The 25691-nt window shown below is 42.0% G+C and overlaps 1 protein-coding gene across 2 annotated transcripts in view; it reads right to left on the minus strand.

The window, feature by feature from the left end:
• cracr2aa (calcium release activated channel regulator 2Aa) overlaps positions 1–10668 on the minus strand; it is a 13290-nt gene extending 2622 nt beyond the window's left edge. The window contains exons 1-14 of one of the 2 annotated variants that reach the window (XM_076139914.1): positions 10473–10668; positions 7365–7743; positions 6056–6167; positions 5772–5958; positions 4563–4709; positions 4374–4464; positions 4172–4267; positions 2647–2834; positions 2156–2227; positions 1969–2014; positions 1770–1858; positions 1234–1576; positions 917–1049; positions 124–205 (exon numbers count right to left, since the gene is read on the minus strand). In XM_076139914.1, coding sequence (XP_075996029.1) covers positions 124–205; positions 917–1049; positions 1234–1576; positions 1770–1858; positions 1969–2014; positions 2156–2227; positions 2647–2834; positions 4172–4267; positions 4374–4464; positions 4563–4709; positions 5772–5958; positions 6056–6167; positions 7365–7568 — 1790 coding nt within the window. In that variant the 5' untranslated portion in view covers positions 7569–7743; positions 10473–10668. Of the gene's footprint in view, positions 1–123; positions 206–916; positions 1050–1233; positions 1577–1769; positions 1859–1968; positions 2015–2155; positions 2228–2646; positions 2835–4171; positions 4268–4373; positions 4465–4562; positions 4710–5771; positions 5959–6055; positions 6168–7364; positions 7744–9939; positions 10346–10472 lie in introns of those variants that run through there. The other variant, XM_076139920.1, reaches the window with a different exon arrangement.
• Between the last annotated feature and the right edge of the window lie 15023 nt (positions 10669–25691).

A 25691-nucleotide genomic window follows, 5' to 3' on the forward strand; every position in this document is an offset into this window, starting at 1 on the left:
ACACCAGACCTTTATCTGCATGGAAATCATTTATAGGATCTGCGGGACTGTTGGGAATCGAACACGTGATCAGGGAACGCCATCGCTTCCAGGCAGATGTTCATAATGCTGACATGACCTCACCTCTCCTGTCCTGCTGTGTCCCACATCTGCAGAGCCACCAGGCTGTTGTCCACAGTTATGGTCTTCACACTGTAGTCTATGCCTAAAGATAGAGACAAAGAAAGTGTGAGTCAGTGTGTGAGAGAAAGAGAGAGAGAAATCCACAGTCCACATTATTGTCATTAAGAGGGAGCAGTCGATCATTAATTTATTCCATATTGATTTGTTATCGATGCACAGGGGCCGATTCTGAGTGAAAAGCTGTCAGAACGACTTAAAAATCACACAGATTTATCCCTCATAACTCCAGGAAGGCTTAAGTTACTGAGTTTTTGCAAGTACTTAATAAATTTCCTCAGTAAAGCCGACAGCTGTCACTGTTGTGCTCGGCGGACTCAGCAGCTGATCCTTATTGGCAGCACTTTACTCAAATGACAGGCCCCGGGTATGAAATATAATATCAAAGAAAAAGAAGTTTGCTCATTAAATGGAAGAATTTAACAAATATTATTAAAATTCTGCATTTAACAAAAAAAAAAGCTGGATCAGACACCTGTGGAATTTAGCCAGAGGTCATGTTGTGTCTCTGTTTGTCTACAGCGCAGGTCTAGATGCTTCAGTATTACAGTCACGCCTCCCATCGCCCACTGTTGAGATCCAATCTCTCTTTTCTGTCTTCAGTGTTAGACCGGTTGCCACTTTAAAGCGCTTTGTAAACGAATACTTTGTAGGGGCGAGAGCCTCGAGGGAAACCACAAGCTGTGTTCTTTTGTTAATTGCACAAGGAGTGTAAGTGTGTGTTAGTAATACCTACCCACAGTAGCCGAAGTACCAGAGTAGAAACAGTCATCGCAGAATCGCCGGAGTAGAGAGGTTTTTCCTACGCTGGAGTTACCGACCAGAACGATCTTGAAGAAGCGGTCTGGTGGCAGCGGAGCACCTTCCTCCTTAATAAACAGAGGGATTATGGGAACAATCAATCAGTGAAGTGCGTCACTCTTCCGTGTGAGGTCAGCTTGTGTGTTAGTCTCCTCCCTGCGTCTACAGCACCGTACAAACTCTCTTGGATTTAGATCAAACTCAGTGACATGAACTATCCCAGTGTGAGACACAGGATGTACACAGGCTTACATTCAGGCTGGTCTCCTTGCCAACAGGCTGACCTCTAGGAGATGCGGGTGTGTCTCTTTCAGGTCCCTCTGGGGGCCCCTGCTGGTCAGAGGACACACGTGGGCAAATATCACTCATCACCAAGTCCATTTTCTCCTCCTCCTCCTCCTCCTCTTCTTCTGCAGTGTCCACTCTTTCACTGCCGCCCCGGAGTGCTGTTTGGGCCTGATGGCTCTGCTGCAGTAAGTGCGGGAGATGGTCTTCCTCGATGGATATGATCCTCGGGAGGTGCCGCCTTGAGGGAAGCTGACTGGGCCCAGACGCTAGGTTCTGCCTCACAGAGCGCAGCACCTCCTCCTTCTCACTGCACACACAAATCACACCTGAGTTCTACTAGAAACAAAGCTAGTGGCACAAACTCACCCATGCTGTTTGTGTCGCCTTACTTTGACTTCAAACAATAAAATCTAAACATGAATACGTTCTGTTTTTGGCTAAGGTAATTGGATGAGATCAGATGAATACATTTAGTTTTAGATGCATGCTTTGTAGTTTACCTTTTGAAGTTGTTTATATTTGTGTGATTCATAACATTAATCCCTGGCCTCTGGTTCCTAGCCGATGTTTTCATAGAAATCTTTGGCCTCTGCAGAATGAAAAAAATGATTAAAACCATTATAATATTGTTGGAGAAGGGACCCCCTCCCTTCTCCAACAATATTCATATCCAATTTTAGCAGAAGACATCCCATATACCTGAAAGCTCATGTCCCTTTCATCACGTAAATGCTTGTTCATTTCCCTGGCAGAGAAAAAGAGATAATCAAGAAAATGTGATATGAGAGTTTGCAGAACCATTATGTCATTTTCTACTATTTTCATTTAGAAATTGAAGGCCTGGGCAACACAACAATGCTCCCCATCCTGCTCTCCTGCTTCCTACCTGAGCAGGTCCAGTTGCTTAAGCAGGCTGGCTCTCTCTCTCTGCAGCCCCTCAGTCAGCCTGTAGATTTCCCTGTGTGGAAGAACAGAGATTTCACTGGAAAATGCGCCTTGTCAACAAAGCAGACTCCACTGCCGTTATGCTTTACTAATGAATAACAAGATGCTTCTCTCTAATGGAATAAACAGAAATGGATAACATCTTAAATTTGAGTGGGATTATAAGCAGCAAAGTCGCCACCTCTGGTTTGATTTATAGCGATGAGTTGATATCAATAATTTTGCAGCCCGAGGGCGAATATATCAGAGTTAATGGGAAGAGTTTTAATAGGCTGTTGAAAAGGTTAATTTTAGCTCCGGCTCACTGATAATATGAAACCCAATGATTGGCAATGGATGGAATTCATGAACACGATACAACAAACTGGAGGTCAAATTCTGCTGGTTGGAGTTATGAAGCAGCTTCGGTAGCTAAAACTAGCAGCCGCTCACATTTCCTTCTCCTCATGTAGGAGTGTGGACTGCCCCTGCAGGAGACACAGCTGTTCCTGTGCCAACAGAAGCTCTTGACTGGTGTGCTCCAGCTCTCGTGCCAGCTCGTCGTTTGTCTGCTTCAGCTTCACATTCTCCACTTTGGTCACTCGCTTCTCGCTGTGCAGCTCGGTGCACTGATGCTCCAGCTGCAGACAGAGCAGCGGTTAGTCATGTTAGCTCTCAGTAGGATTAGAGGTGTTTCCTGAGGCAGGACAGACCCTCACGTAAACATCATTAGGTGAAGTATATGATTGAATGGTCAGGTATCCAGTGTCCCTGTGTGCCCAGTATTGCTCATCACAGCAGCTTAAAAACCCTAACACCTGGATTTAAACATGATCCTCTTTGCAATATTCATCTGTAAATCGACTTTTTGCTAATTACTTAATCCCCCAACGAAAGACAACTTTTTACATCAGCTATTAAAGAGCCATGTCGGTCAAACTCAAATTCTGTAATTGTGAGGCCTAAAGTCCAGAGGAAGAGGAGGAAGGTCGATGAACCATTGGGCTTTGACACATATTGCTTTATTGATATTGGAGGACCCAATCAACACATGGCTGATGGTGATAATAAAGCCCCGAGCTAACACTGTCTGATTATGTTTGATTAGAAATTACAAGGGGCTCTGCTGCCATTCTGCTCTGAGCCGTGATAAGGCTCAGCTGATAAATAGACAATGTGGCTGATAACCTGCGGCAATATGACGCAACGGCCAGGCACAGATGAGGCGGGGACAAGATAATGAGTGGACACGACGCTTCCAAACAGCTAATTAGCACAATAAAAATAGATCAACGAGCTACTTCTTAAAGATGAATCATACAAAAATGCTTTTTTCCCAGCCTACACAGCATGAATAGTTTCATTTCAGTTCCCTAATTAGACTTTAAAAGCCTGAATCGATGGCTGTGAATGAAGACGTGACAGTGCTATAAGAGAGGCTTTCTATCAACACAAGCTGCTGCAGGAACACGGTGTAATGGCACAGATTAGACGCATTACACTCTGTTTCACTCTGTCAACAGTTTGACTTCTGCTATGTCCCAGCTCATGGGAAAGTGCTGGATGCCACATGTTAAATAACGACTGCGGTGTGACGTCGAGGTCAAGGTCGAGTCCCAAACACGGAAGTATAAACGAGGGGAAGGAGATTATAACACTGCTTTTGCTGTATTATGTAAAGAAATACACTTAATTCCTCCACTGCAATTTCCAATTTGTAACATTGGTATTATCCAACTGTCCCACTGCATTTGACCGCAGCATTGCCGCTACAAAGCGGACCAGCGACATCTTGGGGCGTCTTTGTGTAACAGCAAGGTGATGAAACAGTTCAAGTGAGGCTCTATTCACGGTGTTCAGACAAATGGGTTTGTCCGTGTTTATGTCAGACAACTGGACTGATAATAAAGCTACTCTGAACAGCATATAAAATGAACCTGCAGTGTCCTCAGTCCTTATTTGTCTAACTGCCACTCACCTTCCTCTGTTTGTTGAAGAGCATGTCCAGCTCTCTCTCTTTGTTGGACAGCTGCAGCTCCAGGCTTTGACTGCGAGACAGGAACTGCTCGTAATCCTACAGCACCAGGGGGAGAGAGAGCAAAGTGTGAGGAGGGAAACGTCGATGTGCAGCGTCTTCCAGCATGAGGTTGGTTAGCTCCAGATCAATACTAGGCTCATACCTTCAGCACAATCCTGTCTTTTTCATTTTTGATCTGCTGTTCCATTTCTTCATACAACCGTTGGATCTCGTTATCATGTGATGCTGCTTTCCTGTGAGGGTTAGACACAGAAATGATGATGTGCTGAATAAAACAAAGGACAAATCAGACATTATAAGAAGAATGTAGAAAGGTGTGACCTGCTCTGACCTTTGGAGAGCGGTCTCCATCTCCATCTTCTCCTGGTTCGCCTCGATGATCTGGGACGTCACTCTGGCCAGGAAGTCCTCAAAATTGGACAAAAGGTGTGGCTCATCTCGCCGCAGCTGAGCCCACAGATCACGCACCTCCCCGGGACTGAAGGGACAGAGGGAAGGAAGAAGCGGGTGTGATGAAATGTGGCGGGCCCTTTCTTTAAAAATGGCATTTACAGTCTTTCACTGGAGTTAAGTTAAACTTTATTTGCTTTACTTACATCAGAATATCAGACAGAGATTATGAGAATACTGACATTACACGCAAGAGTCTTCCTTAAAGTCCTATTCAATTCTATCAGCAGTGGATGTGTGTGTGCGTGTGTGTGTTTCCACTGGCTGAAACCAATGAGTTTCTTTTAAAAGGCAACCATGTGAATGTTATCGGCCTTCAAAAGTACATTTATTGTCGGGAAAGAAAAAGAGTCAAATGTCTGTCGTGACTGCTTATTGAAAAGATATCAGGAGTTCTAGACTCTCAAAGGACACACACTTTGAGGGACATTACATAATGTATCAAAATGTGTATTCAAGGCAGCTTGCAGAGAGAGAGACAACTAAAAAAAATGCAATTTGATTTAGAAGGGAAACGCAAAACCTTCTCAAAGTCCCCAAGGTCCATATCAGAACTGCACAAAGTGATTGATCTAATATGCCACCGTTCATCTCCGCCCCTAACAAGATACGGAAATGTCAAAAGCTGGCATCCATCTACAGTTTACTTTCATTGAGTCACTTGTTTGTTAAAGGTGAGTCTAGTCATGCGTTTGATCAAACCTTCGTGTCTGTTTCATTCGAGTAAAGACAAAAACAACACAGCACAAGTTTACATTTAGTCATTTGACCGAAGTACGTAAGCCTGGACTGTAACCACAGCACAATACCTACGCAGACAAACGTTGATAAGGACATTTCAGACTGAACGTGCTGTAACTGAGACGAGGATATTCTGGCAGGTGATCAGAGAGAGCGCAGAAATAGGTCTGTGGAACTTTCCAACTCTTGTTTGGTTTGCACAGCTGATTATTGTCTCAGGCTCAGTCGGTGAAATGACGTAATGTTAAAGGAGACCTTGGCAAAGTGTCTGAAATAGACCTAAAAACACAGATTCACAAACAAACACATTAGACTGTGCGCAGGTTCGCACAGCAGCGAGCGCACTCACTCTTCAAGGACGCTGTTGGCTCCCAGGTTCTCCATGAGCATACTAAAGTGTTTCTCCTCTTCCTCCTCGCTGGTTGCCAGCCTCTTCTCCCACTGCGACTGGTACAAGGCCTCCGGTGTACTGGCGCAGGGGTTTTTCTCCCCCATCCCCTCGTCTATAGAATACTTCCGACCGTACAAGAATTCACCTAGAACATGGAGATGACATGACATGCACACGATCAAACGGGATGGCGACGACACCAAGAGCTGTGTTTGAAGGGAAAAAGGAGGTGGAACACGTACTGAAGCCGGAGGAGAACTCATCCAGAGTAAGGTAGCCGTTGCCGTCGTAATCCAGCATGTCAAAGACGTTCTCCAGCTCCTCTGCACTGAGAGGGAGCTCTCCATTTAGCCTCTGTTTAACAAGACACAGAACACAGCTGCTGTTGGCAAGAACAAGGATTCAAGGGTGTTAACTGTACTGTAGTTATAACAACCGACACTTGAGACCTGTAAGAATAGTCATTTGCGCTGTACTAATAATAGAGGACGACTTTTTGCTCTTTATCAGCATCCGTGATGTTGATTCAAAGGGTCATGCCAGGGTGAGAACCAACACGGAATACATTGAGCCCTGTAAGCCGACGTTTACAGTGTTTACACGTCTCTAGTGTTCATCAAGACCCCCCATACAAGCCAGTGTAGGGACGAGGAAAAAGGACAGGATCTGTGCACGACCTTTCGCTGTCCCTTTCTTGTAAATTGTGTTATCTGTGCAGAACATATCCCTTATGTCAGCAAACATGACACATGACCACAACTGTTGTTCTGTTGTGGTCCTGGTGAGAAGATTACAGTCTAAGTGCGATCCACAGCTAAATATTGAGACTAAAACATTGGTACAAATTACAAGGCAGGGACAGAATCAATCAGCTGATGATTCAAACGCAAAAAAGGGGCAGCAATTAAACGTAAGAAGTGCACAAACCATCAGATGAATAATGTAATGAATACTGAAATAGAGCTGAGAGGAGCACCATCATGCCAGCCGTCTCATTTCCATCATAAACACTCAAAGGTTTCTCTTTATGTAGATTCACTCCTTCACAGCCAGAGTGACAAGTGTGTCATCAAAGCTTTTCACCACAGCGGCGGTGAATAACTAAGAGACGAGTGAATCTACGCGTTAATGTGAGAGAGAGAGAGATTCATGACAAAGCTCCGGCGCCGCTCTCTGTGCTCCGCTCGCATCACGCCTCGCTCTTTTATGCAGTGCTGAATAAGCAGCATTAGGCAACGCTGAAGAGTACACATTCACTATACACATCCTGCACTTCACGCCAAGCTCGTCTTTGCAGCTTTCTGTCTCTAAAAATGGGTACAAATCTGGAGTTGCCTTGGCTTCTCAGCGAGTTAAAGAGGTGAAGAACTGCATTGATATTCTGCAGATTAAGAAGTTATTCAAATTCAGTTTCATTCATGTTTTATTCATTTCCAGGGAAGTAAATGCTTGAAAATATAATATACACTTAGAATAAACATTATTTTTAAACTAAAACAACAAAAATCAATCTCCATTCTACTTTAAAGTATCATTGCTCGTCATCCTCACCTGCATGTCCCGTCGGGTGATGAAGCCTTTCTCCTCAATGTCGCATATCTGGAAGAACTCGTGTGTCTTTTGTACGATGGTGTCCTGGCCCAAGTTCCCATTCTCACTCTCGCAGCCGCCGCCGGCCTGCCCCTGTCCGTGCCGCTCCGTTTGCGCCGTCGTGCCGGAAGTGGCCTTGGTAATGGCACAGATGTTCGCCGCCATGGTGTTCGGTGTGTCGGTGGTTTCCTCTGAGCCGTTCACATGAGCCAGGTGCGGACACACAAGTGGAGGGACGAGATCCTGGAGATGAAGAGCTTCGGGCTGTTGTACATCAGAGGCTTTCACCAATGTCACCGAATGACATCTCTTAGCAACCGCCTCTGTAATTAGTCAAAGCCTAGAAAAGAGATTTCAGTTTAAATAAATAACCCTGAGCAACAAGGAACAGATCTTATCCTATTAGAAACAGATAATCATAGAAATGTCTTCAAACACACGCTGATGTACAAAATATAGCATATAAACACACAATTTACACTTGTAGACATGCTTTTTATAGTTTTTAATATATTTCTCCATTCTCTGGTCTCATTCGTTCATTACATCATTGCAACGAAAGGAAGCGTTATGATTGGGCAGCATTGTTCCTGCCTGATGAATTGCATGAATACTTTCAAACAATTACGCCGGCCATTAATTCACCGGCGCTATCTCACAGCTTTAATCAGCTGAAATGAAAGTAGTGTGATATCGCAGAAACACTCAAAGAGCGCACAGCAGCAGCAATCTGTAGAGTAAATTAGGAGACCTTCACCTCCCTCCATTTCTCTACAGATCTGCAATGCGTCTGGACTTACAACAGTTACACAATGTTCAATATGTACAGCCACAAAACGCACTCATCTACTCCTTCCAACCTTTATGGCTGCAGACTTTAATGTCATTTGACAAGGAAACCCAAAAATGAAAGTGAGAGTCCCATCTGCTTGGAAATATCGACTAATCTAACATTTAAGCCCACAAACTAGCCACTGGTTTGGAAGACTGCCCTCTGGACGCCGTCGTGCACAACGAGCGGGCCGGGTCGATTCAGCGACAGAACGTCAGACACACAAATACAGATACTTGGGCCTTGTACAAGACAGACAAGCAGGCAGGTAGAAGGGAAGAGGAGAGGAGAGGAGAGGAGAGTTCAGTTTCAGCTAAGCAAACACACAGCAACACACTGAGGCTCTTTCAAACATTGTGTTGGGAAAGAATCAGCTGACTCGACATATGACTGCAGAGAAAAACACGTTTCCATTCTGTCTTACAGTATTTCCCACATGTGACCAATAAACTGGATCTAATCTCGTTAATATTCTCTATAATAATTAAATATTTCAGCAGATTTGTTTTTTTTTTGTTCAGACATAAACTATACATCATAATGTCTGTAAACTGGCCTATTCTACTCTAAATATGTGTAATTTCTCTGCAAACTGTGCCCTACATATTTGACTGGTCACGCTTGCATGTTCAAGCCGAATCATTGCGAAACACAATGCGAGCATGAGAAGCTCACAAGAAAAGTCATCAACCACAGTCAGCAACAAATGCGGTTTACACATGGGTGAGAGACTAAGAGGAAGAACTGCAGTTTGGAAAGAGATCTGCTTTCTTATATTACTGATACAGAACAGTGTCTAATCTTTACAGACTATCCTATTGGCTTAAAGCTAAAGAAAATATTGTTTCCTGGTTTGTAGACTCGGTGTGTTTAGACAGCGCTACTGACCTAACATAACTGCTATCAGACAAGAAAAACAACTCAGGCAACTAAGGTTTCCAAACAGAAATGTGGGAGACGGCCACATTTTATAGAACAGTGTGTTTGGCATAACTTTAGATCTGTTGCTTCCATTTGCCTTCCCTCAGGAGTTTCAGCCTGTAACACAAACTAAGTCCATAATATTTACAATGAGCAGCTGAGAAAAGTTGCTTTGCATACGTTTATCTTGTGCTGACTAAATGTTATGATGTCAAAAGCCAATTCACAAAGTGTCGTGAGCACTATGGCAGTTAAATGCAACAGAAACTCTGTATACACACACAAAACTGCAACTGTAAAGGAAAAGCACATTAGACTTTTTGTCACTTTGCATCGTTTTGTTTCTTTACCTCATTACAAAGTGCAATATTGTGGTTGCATTCTGTTTCCAGTCTATGTCAGCACTGAAAACGTTTCAGTGGTTACACACACAAACCAAGTGCAAGGCTAGCAAGTGTGTGTAGGTATTTCCAGCACCGTCCTAACAAGGCCGAACAACCAGTACACGGCTTGTTTGACAGGTGGAAGGCGTTAAAAAGGACAGTACTCCATAAGGCCTGTTTCAACTCAGTGAGCACAGAGGTGGTGCAGCCAGCATGTGCATCCATATCCTTAGAGAGTGTCTTAAATTAAAAAAAGAACATGACAATCTTCATCATGCCTACGAGAAGTTGTAGAGGAGAAGGCCACAATGTTCCACAGGCACCTCACACTGTGGTTAGGAGAATAAAATGACACCCTGAAAGGTCACCCTTCACTAATATGACTTGATACAGCACTTACGTGTCTTCACAGATCTCGGTATTGACATTCCATGACATGAAGCAGTCCAACATCATCATCCCTATGAGCTGCACAAACAAAGCAACGCTCACATCTTCCTCCTGTTTCCGTCACACACTCTGACTCACTGAACACACTCCGACGAGGCAGCCCAACAGGACGAATACACTCCACGTTCACTGCATTTCCTGCTCAAATTCATTGGCGGCGACTAAAACAGCTGTCAACACCGGCGACACCTGCCAAATGCTTCATTGCTACGATAATAACGCCATAAAATAAGCAAATACGCGGTTAAATATGCAATATGCACCGATAAAAAAAACCCAGCGAGGGAGATAAGGACAGAGGCAGGACAGAACAATTACACGACACACGAAACACGTGTGAGAATACAAAAAGTTAGTCGCTCATCACTTCCTTCCTGATACACACTTCTTCTCTTCTTGTGAAACTTCCTGTGACGGATAAGCAAAGTGTTGTGTAAATAAAAAACTTGTTGTCGAAGCTTCACGACAGACGCAAACACTTACCGACACATGGGAAGTTTGTTTGGGTGGCAGCAGCAACGGCAACAAACTTCAGGTAAAATGGAGAAGAAACAGCCTGGGAGTGTGAGGGAAGAGGCGAAGAATCTGCAGCGGGTGAAACATTGAAGTTGGTGTGTGTCAGGTTCTCACACACACACAGTTTACACAGTAAACAGTGCGGCCAGGAGTTAGACGGAGCTCTGACTGGGTAAACTCAGAGGGGCGGGGCTTTCACATCGTTCTGTCGCCACAGCAACCCTAATAAGCGGAAGTCTAAGTCCAAGAAGAAGAATAGACGCAAAGTAAGAGCGAAGATAAATGTACACGTTCCTTAAAGTAAATTAGTACAAATTACAATGATAACTAATGAAAAGAAAGAACAGAATTTTTTTTTTTACAGTTACAGTAACTCACATAACGGATTCAATTAAATACACAAAGACAACTTAGCTCTATTTTATTTTATTCACCGATGTAACAATGACTAATAATGACTTTATGGCCTGTAGATTATAGAACTGAACCACATGTGTTACGCACATCACATTACATATTGCTCGGTACTCATAAGCTGCAGTTACATCACATGTGGGCAGGTTAATTTTGCTCTTCAAAGCCAATGATGCCTTTGAAATGCTGATGAGGTACAAGTGGTCTGTGGCCCTTGTTCATTCAATTTCAAAGCCATGAATTACAACAAGATATGAAGCGTATAAGGCCTGAAATAGTCTGAATCAGTCAGAAGGCTGATATGATTGTAGTAGATATTCTTAAATGCTAATATACTTCAGCCGGTTTTAAAGGTAAGTGCCATCAGGATGTGAGGTTGTTATGTAACACCTGTTAAAAAGAGGGATAAATAATCAAAACTGAAAGAAAGAATAAACACTGGCCGCAGTTTTGATTGCTGTCTTCACATATATTTATTATAGCATGATCTGCAAATGAATGAGAAAGGAACAAAACATGTGATTGTTCTTACAGCAGGTAACACGAGTAAGTGAACATACAAGAATTTGAAACTATTCCAACTTGATCAATGCTTCACTAAGAACAGCACACAGTTCAAATCCATTTACTTGGACATGTAAACGATGAACTACGGTATGATGTCAAGTTTACATACCAAAATAAATACTAGAGCTGGGACTTGTAGGACATATGACTGAATTCAGCAGTTGTTGTACCAATAAAGGCCAGCTGGGGTCAGTATAGTCCACCTTATAGGGAAATGACTACAAGAAAAGAAGGGCACTCATGGAAATCAAAGCAAATACAACCCCAGTTTTTCCGTATTAAATGAGGAAACTTGTGCTCATGTGGGTACCTATGAAGATGAAATTACACTTGTTGAACTTCCAACATACATATGTTTCATACTCTCTTGTGTGACAGACATAAATTGCTCAGATGAGCCCAGACTACTATGGGGTCGGATCTACAGGGGGAACAGTCATATATTGTCTCATAAAATGAATCTGGTCTGTTTCCCAGTAGCCACGCAGGTGTAAAAACACTCTCCTAGGCCATGCTTGTCACTATTTCCCTGTTCATGGACTGGAACTGCATGGATGTTCCACATGTGTGGCGCTGATGAGGACCCCTGAGCTTTGACTCTGTCCTCTCCCGGTTATTTTAGTCTGATTTGCAGCAAACAGATGAACGTGAAGGGAAGTTCCAGCTGAGAATTCAGTGCCAGATGTGTTTACATGGGAGAAAACTGAGTAATGATCATTGAAACGGCACTCGTGTCACGCATGACTGAAAGCACACAACAGGAACATGTTTTCTATTCAATCACTAATCTTATAGAATTATGAAACATGGGAGTTTTGCCATATGTTGCACGCAGAGATGCGGATACTTGCTGCTTTAGAGACGTAGCTGTAGCTATTACAGTGTCTCTTACAATTCCTCATTAGGACTCCAACCTCTCTGTCATCTCTGAAGCTCACAGCGGGAAGAAGAAACTACAGACAGGCTCTGAAGTGGAGCAGACACTGTGCTACAAGACCTCTGGGAGCCGTCTCCACCACGGAAGAGGAAAAGCAGAGCATAGTAGCAAGAAAAGGAGAGAGAGAGGGAGAGAGAGACACAGAGAGAAAGAGACAGTGGGTGTGCAGCCAATGTCCCCACACTGTACTGGTTTAGATGCTTGGAAGGACTGACATCACACTTTAATTTTGTTCTGCGCCCCCAAGCATGGGCGGGCGTGTGGTTGGGGGCTCAGAATCATGTGTGACAGTGGTTTGGTAATGTTTCGGTGCCTGGGGGCTCACGCTGTGTAGCAATGATCACAGAACTACCGCTTGCTGGGGATGCGGCTGTGTATTTGGAGAGTTCCTCTATTCAAAGCTGTGGCCTTTGCTCTATCCTTGTATTTTACTGTGGCTACTGGTTTGGGTTGTCTATGGATGTGCTTATAATTACATATTAGGAGGGGGGACTGCAAGACAACACGGTGACGAGCCAGGGAAAACTAAAGACCTGCTGTGCTTGCAGCTTGCAAAACTTCAGGAAGAGTACTTTTGTCTTTGCACCTCTCCAGTGAAGTTGACAAGAGGACCCTCATGTAGGTCAGACCTACTTTGAAGGGTTGTTGTCACCTACAAGGTCTCCATTTATAGCTTACATATGACAGCGGTGATACAGTGTGCTTGCCTCCTTCAGATTTAGGTTCCCTGTCTCAGCTTCAAAGAGACAGAGGTTTTCTTCACTTCACACTAAGGTGCTTGTTTCTATTCATATCTCTTGTCATCTGTGATATGGGAGCTTTTCTCATTCTGACCTCTAGGAGGCACTCTACAGCAGGCTAATGCAGAATATGGACTCCACCTCAGCACTTGGGTTGCCAATCGACTAATGAGCGCTTAATATGGAGATATGAGAGTGTTTCATGCTTCATTTACCTCTGCTGCCTTACAGGAATTATTTCATGAAAGTATAATTTTCTACTGCGCCAATTTGTGTGTTTCTGTTATAGAAAAAAGCCCAGAATTCATTTACTATTTCGTAAAAACTGACTTTTGAATACATTTATATCCCACATAAATGCCTTAGGGTGGTTATATAAAACAGGGATGCACAAACTTACATCCGTACTACCATTACCAATGCCACTCACAAAGACTTCTTCCTTTATTCTCTCTGTATTCTGTTACTTATGAGGGTTTTTTGGGATAACAGTGATGTAAAAACTAAAATTTTCCACAGATGTCATGGTGGTTGGCTTGCAATGAGCGACAACCGGACCACTTAGTGTTGCCGAGATAAACAAGCCTGCTGCTGCTGCTATCGCCTCCTTATCACACAAAAGTCTTATTGTGCAAGACAAGCTATTACATGCTCCATTTTCACCATGACAACTCAGAGTTTTCACCCCGACTGCGTGACACAAAGTCAACCGAGCTGCTATTCTCCATGTCACCCCCTCTGCCTCGGCCTCCACGCTCTCCATTAACATTCTGCAGTTACTATCAATCGAGGGGGTAAATATCGTACGGTGACCACTGATGAGTTCTCGCGCCTCCACGCCTCACAATGCAACGACATCGGGGATTTCCCTTCACCTCTTCACGCTGGATTCATGCCATTACACATGATTGCATGTAAGCACCACTTGCACTCGGCCTTTTCCCCCAGAGAATATGGGAACATGTGTTTCCCATTGTTGCGTGGGTTTCTTATGTTCACACTGACCGCACCGACGTCGCTATTATCTAACTCAGCTTGTACCTGTACAGATCCTCTTATCGCCTGTGCTGTTTTCAGATCGTGTTACCTGAATACGTGATGAGAAAGACATGTCCTTGCTTATGTACAGTACCTGAGGCTGTTCTTTTATTCTGAATCACAAGGGTCCTTTTGCACTGACTGAATACATGTAATCTTTGAAAAATGTGTCCCAGCTCTCCACGCTGCTTTATTGTCAGTCCCTCCCAACAACCTGTGCGAGTGAAAACATTATCTTTTTATCTTTTATTTGGCTCATGCTCGCCCGAGTGCCTTTTATAACCCACAGGAGTCGAACTCTGTGCTCCGGGGAGGAAAAAAGGCCAATTTTCCGGCCTGCGGCACTTTAAGATAAATGCTGCCTGTAGAAATGAATTGCAGGTGTTATTTCAATCACGCCATTGCCCGGTTGTAAGATAAATAGTTTTTGTTAAGCTGGACAAAGCTGAGCTCATGTTTTTTTGGCAGCATAACCAAAGCAAAGCGGAGTAAAACTGCACGTCCATTCCTCAAGCTGAAAACAGGTCTTTGTAGGTCGCATTATGGATCCAAATCAAACTTCTAGTCTCCTTAAAAGCGTGACAGCCACATTATTATTATTGTGAAGGCTTGGAGTCAGGGTTTGGCGCTTGCAGATTGAAAGGCTGAAATAATTTTTCATGTAAACAACAAATCAAAGGATGAATATAAAAAAGAGTGATGAGACCGAGCTGTGTTTGCATTTTAACTGCTTTCATCAAACTACAGTCCCATCAGTCTTTCCCCCTGACATCATCTGTCCAATTTTCCCTGTCTCATCTCCTATTATCGCTGTCCAACATGGATCCAGCTACTTCCCACCGTCATGAGCCATTGCCCGGCTTTGTATGGAAATGTGATGGGTTTTTTTGCGGGCCAGGCACTGCTGAGATGACATCACAGGTTTGACTTTGGATATGCAATCATTCTCCTACAGAGTTTTGGTGAATTATCAAACCGAACAGGCACTCAGGGTAAATGAAATGAAAGAGTCTTTGGCCGAGCACCGCCACATATAACAGAATTCGAATACAATGTTGTTATAAAGCAATTAAAGTTTTATGAACTCTCTAGGATATCCTTTTATAAGTATAATGGCACTTTTATCTAGGTGCGACTGGTGATAAAATGTTTTTACATCCCTTTAACTCTGTTCTTACACTTAGGTCTTATCAACCTCACTTCAACCTTTGAACTCTTACAATAATCCTCTCCTAAACTTTTCAAGCAGGCTAAGACTGCTGATTTGTAGCGCAATATGCAAGGTGAGCTCGTGTTAAAAATGGAATCCCAGCTCGACCGCATTCTTTACAGGCATGACAATAAATGTGTGATTGATTTATGATGCGATAGCCGGCCAGATGAAACAAGCCCTTTTCTGTCTGATAGTTTTTTTTCACATTTCACCTCAAGTCATTATCTTCTTCCAGCGAATCCTATTACTCCACTCTCAAGTAATAAAGTATTTTAAAGTAAGTTGACTCTGGTTACTGTGACTTGTTCACAAACTTTAGAATGATATAGCTCTGTTAGACGTTTCATTTCCTTCCAACAAAACCTGTAGCCCACAAAGTCTGCGATACTAAAAATAAGGCACGATCTGACTTCTCTGCATAGTCATATAAGTTACAAAAGCTCAATATGACTTGATATCCAAAAAACACAACATAAACATAATTTTGGAGAAGGCATTCTTCACAGTAAGCGTAAGTTATATTTCATAGTATGAATGCAGTGTGATATGTGGGATTGGTAATATGTTATAATCACAATGGAAATTCAATGTAGTCGTTATATATGCTGATTTATTTACAAGTCATGCCTGCAGTAATACTTATCATGTGAGCGATGCATAAGCGTAATAGCTTCATAGCACTCGCACTGCGTTTGATATCACCCTGAAGCTGGACAGAGTAAGAATGTGGTGAGAAGTGTATCTTCCTCAAGGGATCAAGTGGCTTCAGTTTAGAGCTACGGCTTCTTTTCCACAGCCAAGCTGCTACTGATACTTTCCATCCTGGCCTTCAGTCGGCACTCCTGCCAAAACCTGAGCCTTTTCACATTACAAGAGACTGTAAACTGCCGAGCACAGCATGCACAGCTCCGCCGCCTCGGAGACTTTCAGCTGTCTTTGACTTCTGACAGTGGGGATTGGGTTAAGGGTTATTGAACGCATACGTTGTTTATAATGGTATCACTTGATCTTCAGATTGTTAGCACAGGACCTTGAATGCTATTTTCCCAGGGAGTTCTGGAGAAATCTCGACACCGATCAGGTACAGAACGGAATGAGGGAGAGACAGAGAGACGGAGACACAACGAGACCTCACACTGATAATCACTGTGTTCTGAGAGGGCACTGCCTTCAGTCTGGGTGGCATCTCTTGTAAAAGTTTGCTCTGACCAAATTGCAAACAGCGCAGCCATGGAGGAATGTGCTTGGCCGGGCCGGCTGAAGGCCACGGGGAAGAAACCTCATCAGAGGCACTGCGTGATGTTCAGCAGGTTGTTATTCTTATCATCCTGTGGGAGAATTAATACTGTACTTTCTGGATATGTCTGGATGGAGGGCGGCTTTCATTGTCAGATTTGACACAAATATCATACAATTATGTAGCCCACATTTCATTAAAGGGGACATATTATAAAGACTTTTTTTTCATTTAAAGGAATGCACTTTGCTGTACTTAGATGTGCAAAAAAAGATACAGCTCCACTTTACATTGTGTGCTGCTGCATAGCCGTACACACTGAGTGAAATCACAAAACATGTCCGCTAAGGTAGCCATAATAGCTCCTATGTTTTAATTCATGTACAGTATGAGCTGAATATTATAGACCTGATGTATTGCTCTATACATCTCATACCTGCACAATATTTAATGTTTGCCGACTCATCCTTCAGATATAGGACCGGGTATGTCTATCTATGAAATGAGTCTAGATCATCTAAAACAACAGTAGATATTAGCTTTTGGTTTGGGTTCATGGCTGTAAATGTCAGTGAGCTATTACTCTTCTTCTGGGTGGACTTGGCGGCGCAGGTATGTATGGCGCAACATTTTACAGCAGAGACAGAGATTCTGCTTGGCTTTTCTTTGCTTTCTGAATTCTTTGTTCTCGTCCTGCTGTATTTCATCAGCCGCTTTCCTTTGAAATCCCCAAAGTGTTACCAAGGAGCTTCGGGGTTGGCAGATGGCGGCGCACTTTAACACATCTGATTAAAGTGGGTCGCTGATGTCTTTGGGATTCTGGATTGGGTTCTGCTCTTTACTTGCCAAGTACAATAAAGTATGAATCTGGGTTTGCACCTATGGCAAAACAGACAAAATATGGGGCGAATCATCAGGTTGTATCGGGGCTCAGATGACACATAAACCTGAATAAACCTTTACTTTTAACTTTTATTGGCATTTCCAACTGCGCCATAGTGTTAATGTCCTTTACGTTGCGAGCCAGCTTGTTAGACAGATGGATATAATATCAGTGTCTGTACGAAAAGGTGTCAAACACTTGCCGTCGGCTTTAGAGTTGAGAGGCTGACAGGTCGGAGTGTTCGGAGACTAAAACCATCTACATTCAGGCCATGAGAGAAATAGTCAGCTACTGCCGCCGTGAAGGATTTGACCCTCCATAAGTAGCTTGTGTACTTCAATTTTCAATACAGCGTTTACATGGTTTGCCCTTTCAACATCAGGGGGTCTGGACTGTCCCACGGTATTATATACAAAGTAGGAAAATATGTTCCCGATGATCGTGATACAGTGAAATCAGAGTCCAACAAAACCAGATCGTTTGATATTTTGGAAACTTGTTCCATCGTAATGCAGAAGTGTTTTAAGCCTGTCAGAGTGTGAAGTGAAATGGGAACTGTCACGACGATGTATTTCAAAGTGGAGCCACTTAGCTGCAATTCTGTCTGCCCCCGACGTAAATCTAACTGAGCGCCTCTTTGAAGCCCACATTCTGGAGTTGTTGCAGATGTTCCCTATGAATAGACTGCATGTGATAGATTCTGGTGCTTGTTATGGTATATTTGAATAGATTACCATGCAGAGAGTCCACGTGGATTTACCGAGCTGAGAGTTTTACGCATCGTGTAGCTTTCTCTCTCATTTGTTGTACAGGGGGTGAAACAAGCAATATAAGTGTGCGCATTACTGAGCTATTCTCAAAGCAATAACCCAGCACTCACCATGTAACATCAAGACAAATGCATCCACTTTCTAAATAATGAGCCTTCTGAGAGTTTGAGGGGATTTTAGAGGGTTTTTTATTCAGCATTGCAAGGAAGTTTCTGGGCCAAGACAAAAACTCTCTGCAGAGCATATATGCAAATTCATGTAAAGTTATGTGAATTTATGAAATGATCAACACATTTTTCTGGATTTATAATCATGATTTCCCCGCTATAATATTTAGATTGCAGTAGGATTTTCACTCAGGGTTGATTAATGTTAGCACCTTCACCTCACACCAAGAAGGGGTCTGCATGGGCTTCCTCCATGTGCTCCAGTTTCCTCCCACAGACCGAAAACATACAGGATATTCCAAGCTCGGTCTACACATTTTAGCTCAGATTTTCCAGACAAAACATCTCTGATCTGGAATGAAAACTTCCAACACAGAGCCAAGGTGCTGATCATTAAGACTCATCCTGAACAGTGATTCAGTCCCAAACGCCCCGACATGTTTAAGTCTGTGATTATCAACACAGTCCCCTTCTAGTTTAAGACGGCGAGAAAAGAGCTCCAGCATGTGAGTGGGTGAAATGAGGCTAATGTTTCCCATTTTGTCCAGATTTCTCTTCTTTTCATCTGCAGAAAAGCAAACGGCTCCTCATTGGTTTGCAAAATCAAAGTGGTTTTTTGGCATGTTTCACTCCTCGGACCACAATGTCGACATAAGATTGCAGGAAAGATTGTTCTGTGATTTGAGCATTTGGGGATTCTGAAAGTTGTGTTGGATGAGTGTGCATGTCCGTGTCTGTCCACCTTTTGATGTGAGGTGATGTAAACCCTGAACACCACAGCACTCTCTGGCACTCTCTGGATTTTCTTTTCCTTTACTCTAATGATACAACACGGAACAGGGACAGCATAAGTTCACTCCACACCCTCTTCTCAAATCACTGTCTCTCTCAGCTACGAACACAAACTGCATCGCAAAAGATTTACACAATCCAAATAAAGTCTACACAGTGGCGAGCATACCTGTAATGATGCATCATGTAACAGGGACTGCATATGTTCACTCCACACCCTCTTCTCTAATCACTGTGAGGGATACATGAAATAACAATGTAAAACAAAGGAAAAATAAAATAAATATGCTCCCTTCACATGTCTAAGCCATCACAGGATGAACACAGTGACACAGGAAACAATACACCTCAAATTTATCCCATACATTCCCCCCCTGGAAGACACAATGCAACTCTCTAACCGAGGCCAAAAAAAAAAACTTGAGAACAAGCAGGTACCAGCTGTTGTTTAACTTCGAAACAATTAGAAGTACAGACTTCAGCTTTATATGCTACAACCTTCTTACATCACTCTCTTTGAACAAAGTAACGTTACTGTAAATAAAACATTGGAATGCGTTTTAGAAGCTAAATGCTCCGTCAACTTACCTGTCCGTCTCTCAGCTCCGAACACAAACTGGCAGACGTTTTCACGAGCACGTACCACTTTGGAGCGGGGGTGGGGGGCTTCACCTATTAACATACTTAACATATTAACACGAAAATAAAATGTAAATCAAATATTATCCTTCTTTTAGTGTTGAAACAAACTCGGAACAACATCAGGATTGTCCCAACATAGTTACTGGGCATTAAGTAACATCACCATAACAATTAAGATCTACAACTCCCCCCTCCTATCCTTGTTGACAGATGACACATCCCATACTAACCTAACTTTAGTATACCAACTCACTCACAGTGCTGGAGGTTAAAGTTAGCTGGAATACAGAAACACACCATTACACTGACACACTCAATGAATGCAGGGTCAAGCTCCAGCCCCCCCATCGCCCGGCACAGGATAAGATATCATCCACAATACCTTGAATGTATGAGCTGTATTCATCTGATAGTCACGCTCAAATTTCACCCTATACATTTCTTCACTCCTGCTCTCAAAATAAGGAATGAAGCATTCTAAACACACACTTGACCTTTAAACAAAACAAATGAAGTGAATATAATGGGTGTCTGAAATATGCCCAGCCACGCAGAGTACAACACCCTCCCAAGAAACCACCTAATATGAAGTCATTCTTAATCCATGATGGATTCTGCTGCAAAAGGTTCTGTTGGCCCTCTCAGCATATTCATCATTTCTGAGTGTTGCTTGTACAGGGAACACATTTGAGCCGAGTTTAAACAAGCTCGAGGTTTGGCACATGGAGGTACAAGCTCAGTGAGGAAATAAATTGCAAAGAATTGTAATTTGCCAGTTGGGGGGGCTGGAGGGGTTGTTTTGGTTTCAGTCATCACAAATCTCCTGTTTTGGAACATGGCAGTGCCAAACAGGGCCACAGTCTCTCCTCAGGGCCAGATGTTCTCCCATCTCTGGTTTAACGGGAGGTTGTTGAACTGACTGGTACTGCCACGGAGGTGTTCAATGTACCTTGTTATACATTGGCGTCATTCCATAGACTTGACCATGCTCGATCTACTCTGCGTTGCACATCAAGCACTCCATAAAAGATCCCATAAACACTTAGACAAGGTGATGAAAATACAATGTGTCTGCAAGTTTTAATTCCTGTTTCCTGCAACTTTTTTTCATGAATAATCTCTCATTTCCCACAAAAAGATCAGTCAAATATGTCGTGCTTTAATTGAAGAGATTCTTCAAACAGGGAAAGAAGATTGAATTGAATTGAAGCGCTCATTTGTTGAAAACTAATTCCAAAATCAAAATTGGACAGGACGCATTTGGATTGATGATGCCTGACCAGATTTTGCAAGAAATTAGCATTCATTTATTTATTTATTTACCATCAATCATCTGAAAGCGATTGTACGGCCTGGATGTTGTTAAGAATATAAAGTACATGTGCTGTGTCCTTGTCTGTCGAAAGCTGTTACACATTCACACACATGCTACAGTGTTTACTCTCGGGGCAATTCCATGATAATGATGTCAAGCTTTTGCCAATGTTTTCATTTTACAGATAAATGTCCCATAACACGCACATGCACCTCACAAGTTATCGGAAATCACCATTTAATTACTCAACAAGTCAAAATCCATCATTTTCAGACATCCCGTAATAATGGTCTGGTTTATAGACATAATGCAATCTTTCAATATTTGAGGATTATTTTATCCTTTTCACCTACATCATGTCATGATCTTCCTGATTAAATTCATAATTTTCTCACAAAACATTTGAAAAATAAACTCCCTTCTTGCTGAACAGGAAGAGCTCACTTTGGTTTTCTTCCATCTCACCAGATGTTTTCAGTTTTCGATTTTTAGTTTTGCAAAGCAAAGAATGCTGTCCGAACAGATAACAGACATCATAACCAAGAAATCATCAATCAAATGTCCTCCTTTCTTGCGTGTGAAGTATTGAATGAATCTGCACACCACATGGTCGATAAATTCCACTGGATAGTACCTGAATGGAAAACTGCTGCCGTGTGCTGCATGCAATGTATGGAGAAAGGTCGACAGGATGAGACAATAAGATTTGTTATTTTAATATCATGCTAAACAAAAAGCACATTCTCTGCTGCATGCAAGCATAGCCGATGGAATGGCTGCTCTCTTTCCATTCTGCTGCACACAAAATAGTACTTTCTGGGTTGGAGAGAGTATTTGTACACATGAGCCTTAATCGTGTATACAAAACATGATTGATCATTTTAATGTCCTGATACTTCTGGATGAAAATGGGACTGTGCCCATGTGTGTATGAACACTGGGAAAATTCATTCTAATTCTGAGTAAAATTTTTGGTCTGATTTGCTATTATGGAGAGAAACATAATAGTTATACTTTTATTATTCAGGGCTCTATATTTAGACGATTATAGCATTTTAAAGAGCCAAAACACAGTGGTCCATTTTTGTACTTTCTTGCTGCAGCACTGCTGAGTGCACTGAGTTGAAACAGGTGGCTTTAGATACTGTCTCTTTAAGGCCAGTGTTGATTTTTATTGGTTGCCTGCCCTGGCATCACTGTTGGACTTTTCTAAGTGTGTCTTAAGCATTTTTCCCATCTGCATTCCTACAAGAAGGATGTGAACCCAAACCCTAACCTTATAAATGTCATTTGACTATTTATATGATTACATCATTTCCAGTTCATACTGTAGATGATGTGGTTCTTCCACACTTCTCGACTATCCACCTTCTTGTCAGAATACAGTTGGTTGAGGCAAAGTGTGTCTCAGCAGGTGTGTAGATGTTGCTGTGAAAATGTAATGTAAGCAAACGACCAATCAACAGTAAAACCTTGAGGGGAGTTCAGCCGCAGTGGGTTTGTTATAATGATTACTCATTGAACTCATTTTGAAAAATTAACAACACAACAACACACACTGCCTACTAAGTTCGACTGTAAGACAAAAGATAGCAACAACATAACGACCCCTTTAGAGGTATTTAGTCATCTGGAACTTCATGGCCTTATTAATTACTGCAATAATCAGCTTCTGTTCAGTTCTGTTGCAAATGTCAGAGAACAATAAAATGTACTTATTCCTTTGTAATTATCCCCTTGAGGATGCAGCGATGTTAAGGCGGCCGCAATACTGGTGACTTCTCATCCTGTTAATGTTCTTGTCTGCGTCTCATGATCATCACATGATGCCATGTCAGAGAGGAAACATCAATCAGAAGGAGACATCAAGTACAGAATGTTTTTTCCTGTTCCCTTCTGTCTTTATATTCATTTTTTGTGATCTTGCATGCTGGGTCTTGTTAACTATGAATCAGTGAGTGTCAAATCCATAAATCACATGTGTTGTGTCAGCATACACGCTCACAGTATCGCCAGTTCAGCGTTGGAGAGCTGAACTGCTGTTTATTTTCTCATGCCAGCCACTCGTAAAGACAGAGAATTAATGCCTAAGCTTTACTCGGTGGGAGACGGGAATACAAGAAGAAGGAAAACGTTCAGAAGATTCTCAGTCCCTCTAATGGAACTCAACTCTTATTTTGGGAACATGCTCTTGAATATTTCGTAAATCATTTCTTACCAAACCAAGCTATTGCGTTGCAGCTATCATAAATAAGTCGATCATTAAAACTGTCTGTTCAGATATCAGTCACTGACAGAGAAACCTCAATGAGTTTCAGATGGTAACGCTAAGACGATGCGGCTTTCACTGACGTCCCTTGAGACAGGGATGTTTTGGCTATGACTCTGAAGCTCGTGTGCACTCACCATACCAACGACGAGCAGTTGGTGTCTCACTTAAAGCCATCAGTACAAACTGGGTCTGTCGTTTTAAATCAGTTATGGCAGATTATGAATGTGTCTGTGAAAGTTCTGTTTCATAAGGAATTTCATTGTGATTAACTTTTATAATTTCAGAAAACAACATAGCAACACAAGGAATCAATATATCAATGACTAAACAATCTAACAAACTTTGGATTTACTTTTACTTGTGATATCAGATGTCCAGTGGAACATAGAACAGACATCACCCCAGGCAGTTCGACAAAGGTTATCAATAACCTTAATAAAGTAGATATCCAGTGACCTGGAAGACGAATAATTTAAGATACAGAACGTAGTTTTTGACAAAAACAAATGGAGCACTAAGCAATATGTCTTAAAAACCCTCCAAGCTGAAATTCAATTCGTGTGAACGTTTTGGCACTCCAGTGTTTGTGTTAAAAGGTTTGGTACATGTAAACACAGAGATAAATGTGGAGAGTGGACGATGTGTGTTACTTCTGGCTATATATTTTTTTTAAAGTTGGCTCAAGAGAAACTGGAGTGCTGAGCTCATTCTCACAAGGAGAGAAAGTGAAAAGGCAAAAGATACGCAGTTATAAACCACATGCTGGCATCACTGATCTATTTCCTCTCCCTCACAAAGGTCAAATGCTCTTCAAATATGGACTAATTTCTGGAAACTATGGTAACAAACTGGTGAGTATGTTGACTACATTGGCCTGGCACAGAGTTTTTGTGGAATTCCTGTATTTCGAAGTGTTTAAAGGTGCATTCAGCCTAGTTTTGAACCACTGTTTACTCCCACAGCCACACAGTGGAGCTGTACAGGAGAAAGGAAGAGAGAAGAAACATACACAGAAACAACGTAAACCCCCAAGGCTGTTACTGCGTGAAATTAAATTCTCCTAAACACAGGAAATTACACAATTTGAGCAAGATTTAATATATACACAATCATACATGTGATGTATTGCACAAATACAGCAAGTGAGGAAGAGGGCAACTGCCCAACCATGATAAGTCACTCTGCTCTACTGGCACATATAGATACATTATTTGGATGTGAACATAAATTGCAATGTCATCTGATTTGGATGAGTACTAAGGTTTTTTCTATTACGTTTTTATAACTTTTGTCAAAACAATTACATGTGCAAATCCATTGGATTACAGTTGCAGCATTTTGAAAATCAGTTTCAAATCAACAGAATAATCAGATTATACCGTGAGTGTCAGAAAACAATGCATTTTAAGTGAGAGACTAGATTTTGGTTCTATTTTTGCTTTACTTACGGAATCTGGTGCTCCAAGTTGCTTGGTGCTCAGTTTGAGAACCAATTTTTGACAGCTCCACCACAGATTATCATATGTGCATATTGGGATATTGCTTTAGGTGCCACTTAATGTAATAAGTGAAAGAAATATCATAGTTCTGTGAAAAGGTTAATAGTTCATAGTACTGTATGCATTTACCATGTGTGTTTATGTTCACAGTGTGTGTGTTATGCATCATATTCATTGGTTCTGCTTGTTATAATACACATTCATTTTCAAATGTATACAATTTAGGAAGTCACAGATTTTGCCGACGGTCCATATTTTAATGCTGTATGTTGGCATTTTGACCGACATAGATCGACATAAATGTGACCTGGAGAAAAATAACAATAAAGAATCCAAAAAGCTCTTTGTCATGTTATTAGGTGTGAGCGACTTCATGCTTATAAACTAATTAAAGTCAAAAGTTAACATTGACTTCTTGAGTCTGAATGATATGTTTGTTTGTTTTTTTCACATTTGAACGGTCCAGATGACACTGAAATCCTAAAGGACATCAATGGAGTCATCTCTGTTACTATATTTGTAGTATTTCAGAGGTTTTGTGGCTGTCTAGGACCTCACAAATCAGAAACATGAGCTGGGATGACGGTGCAGCCAGCAAGTTGTGTTTATGTGACAATAATGTAGAATGTACACACGCAATGTTTATTTTCGCAGTGGTTAAAAATGATGACTTGGTTATGCACATGTAGACGTAAATATT

Source organism: Genypterus blacodes, unplaced genomic scaffold (genome assembly GCF_046128005.1).
Source record: "Genypterus blacodes isolate CSIRO-AG114 ecotype Tasmania unplaced genomic scaffold, CSIRO-AGI_Gbla_v1 ptg000015l_1, whole genome shotgun sequence".
NCBI lineage: Eukaryota > Metazoa > Chordata > Actinopteri > Ophidiiformes > Ophidiidae > Genypterus > Genypterus blacodes.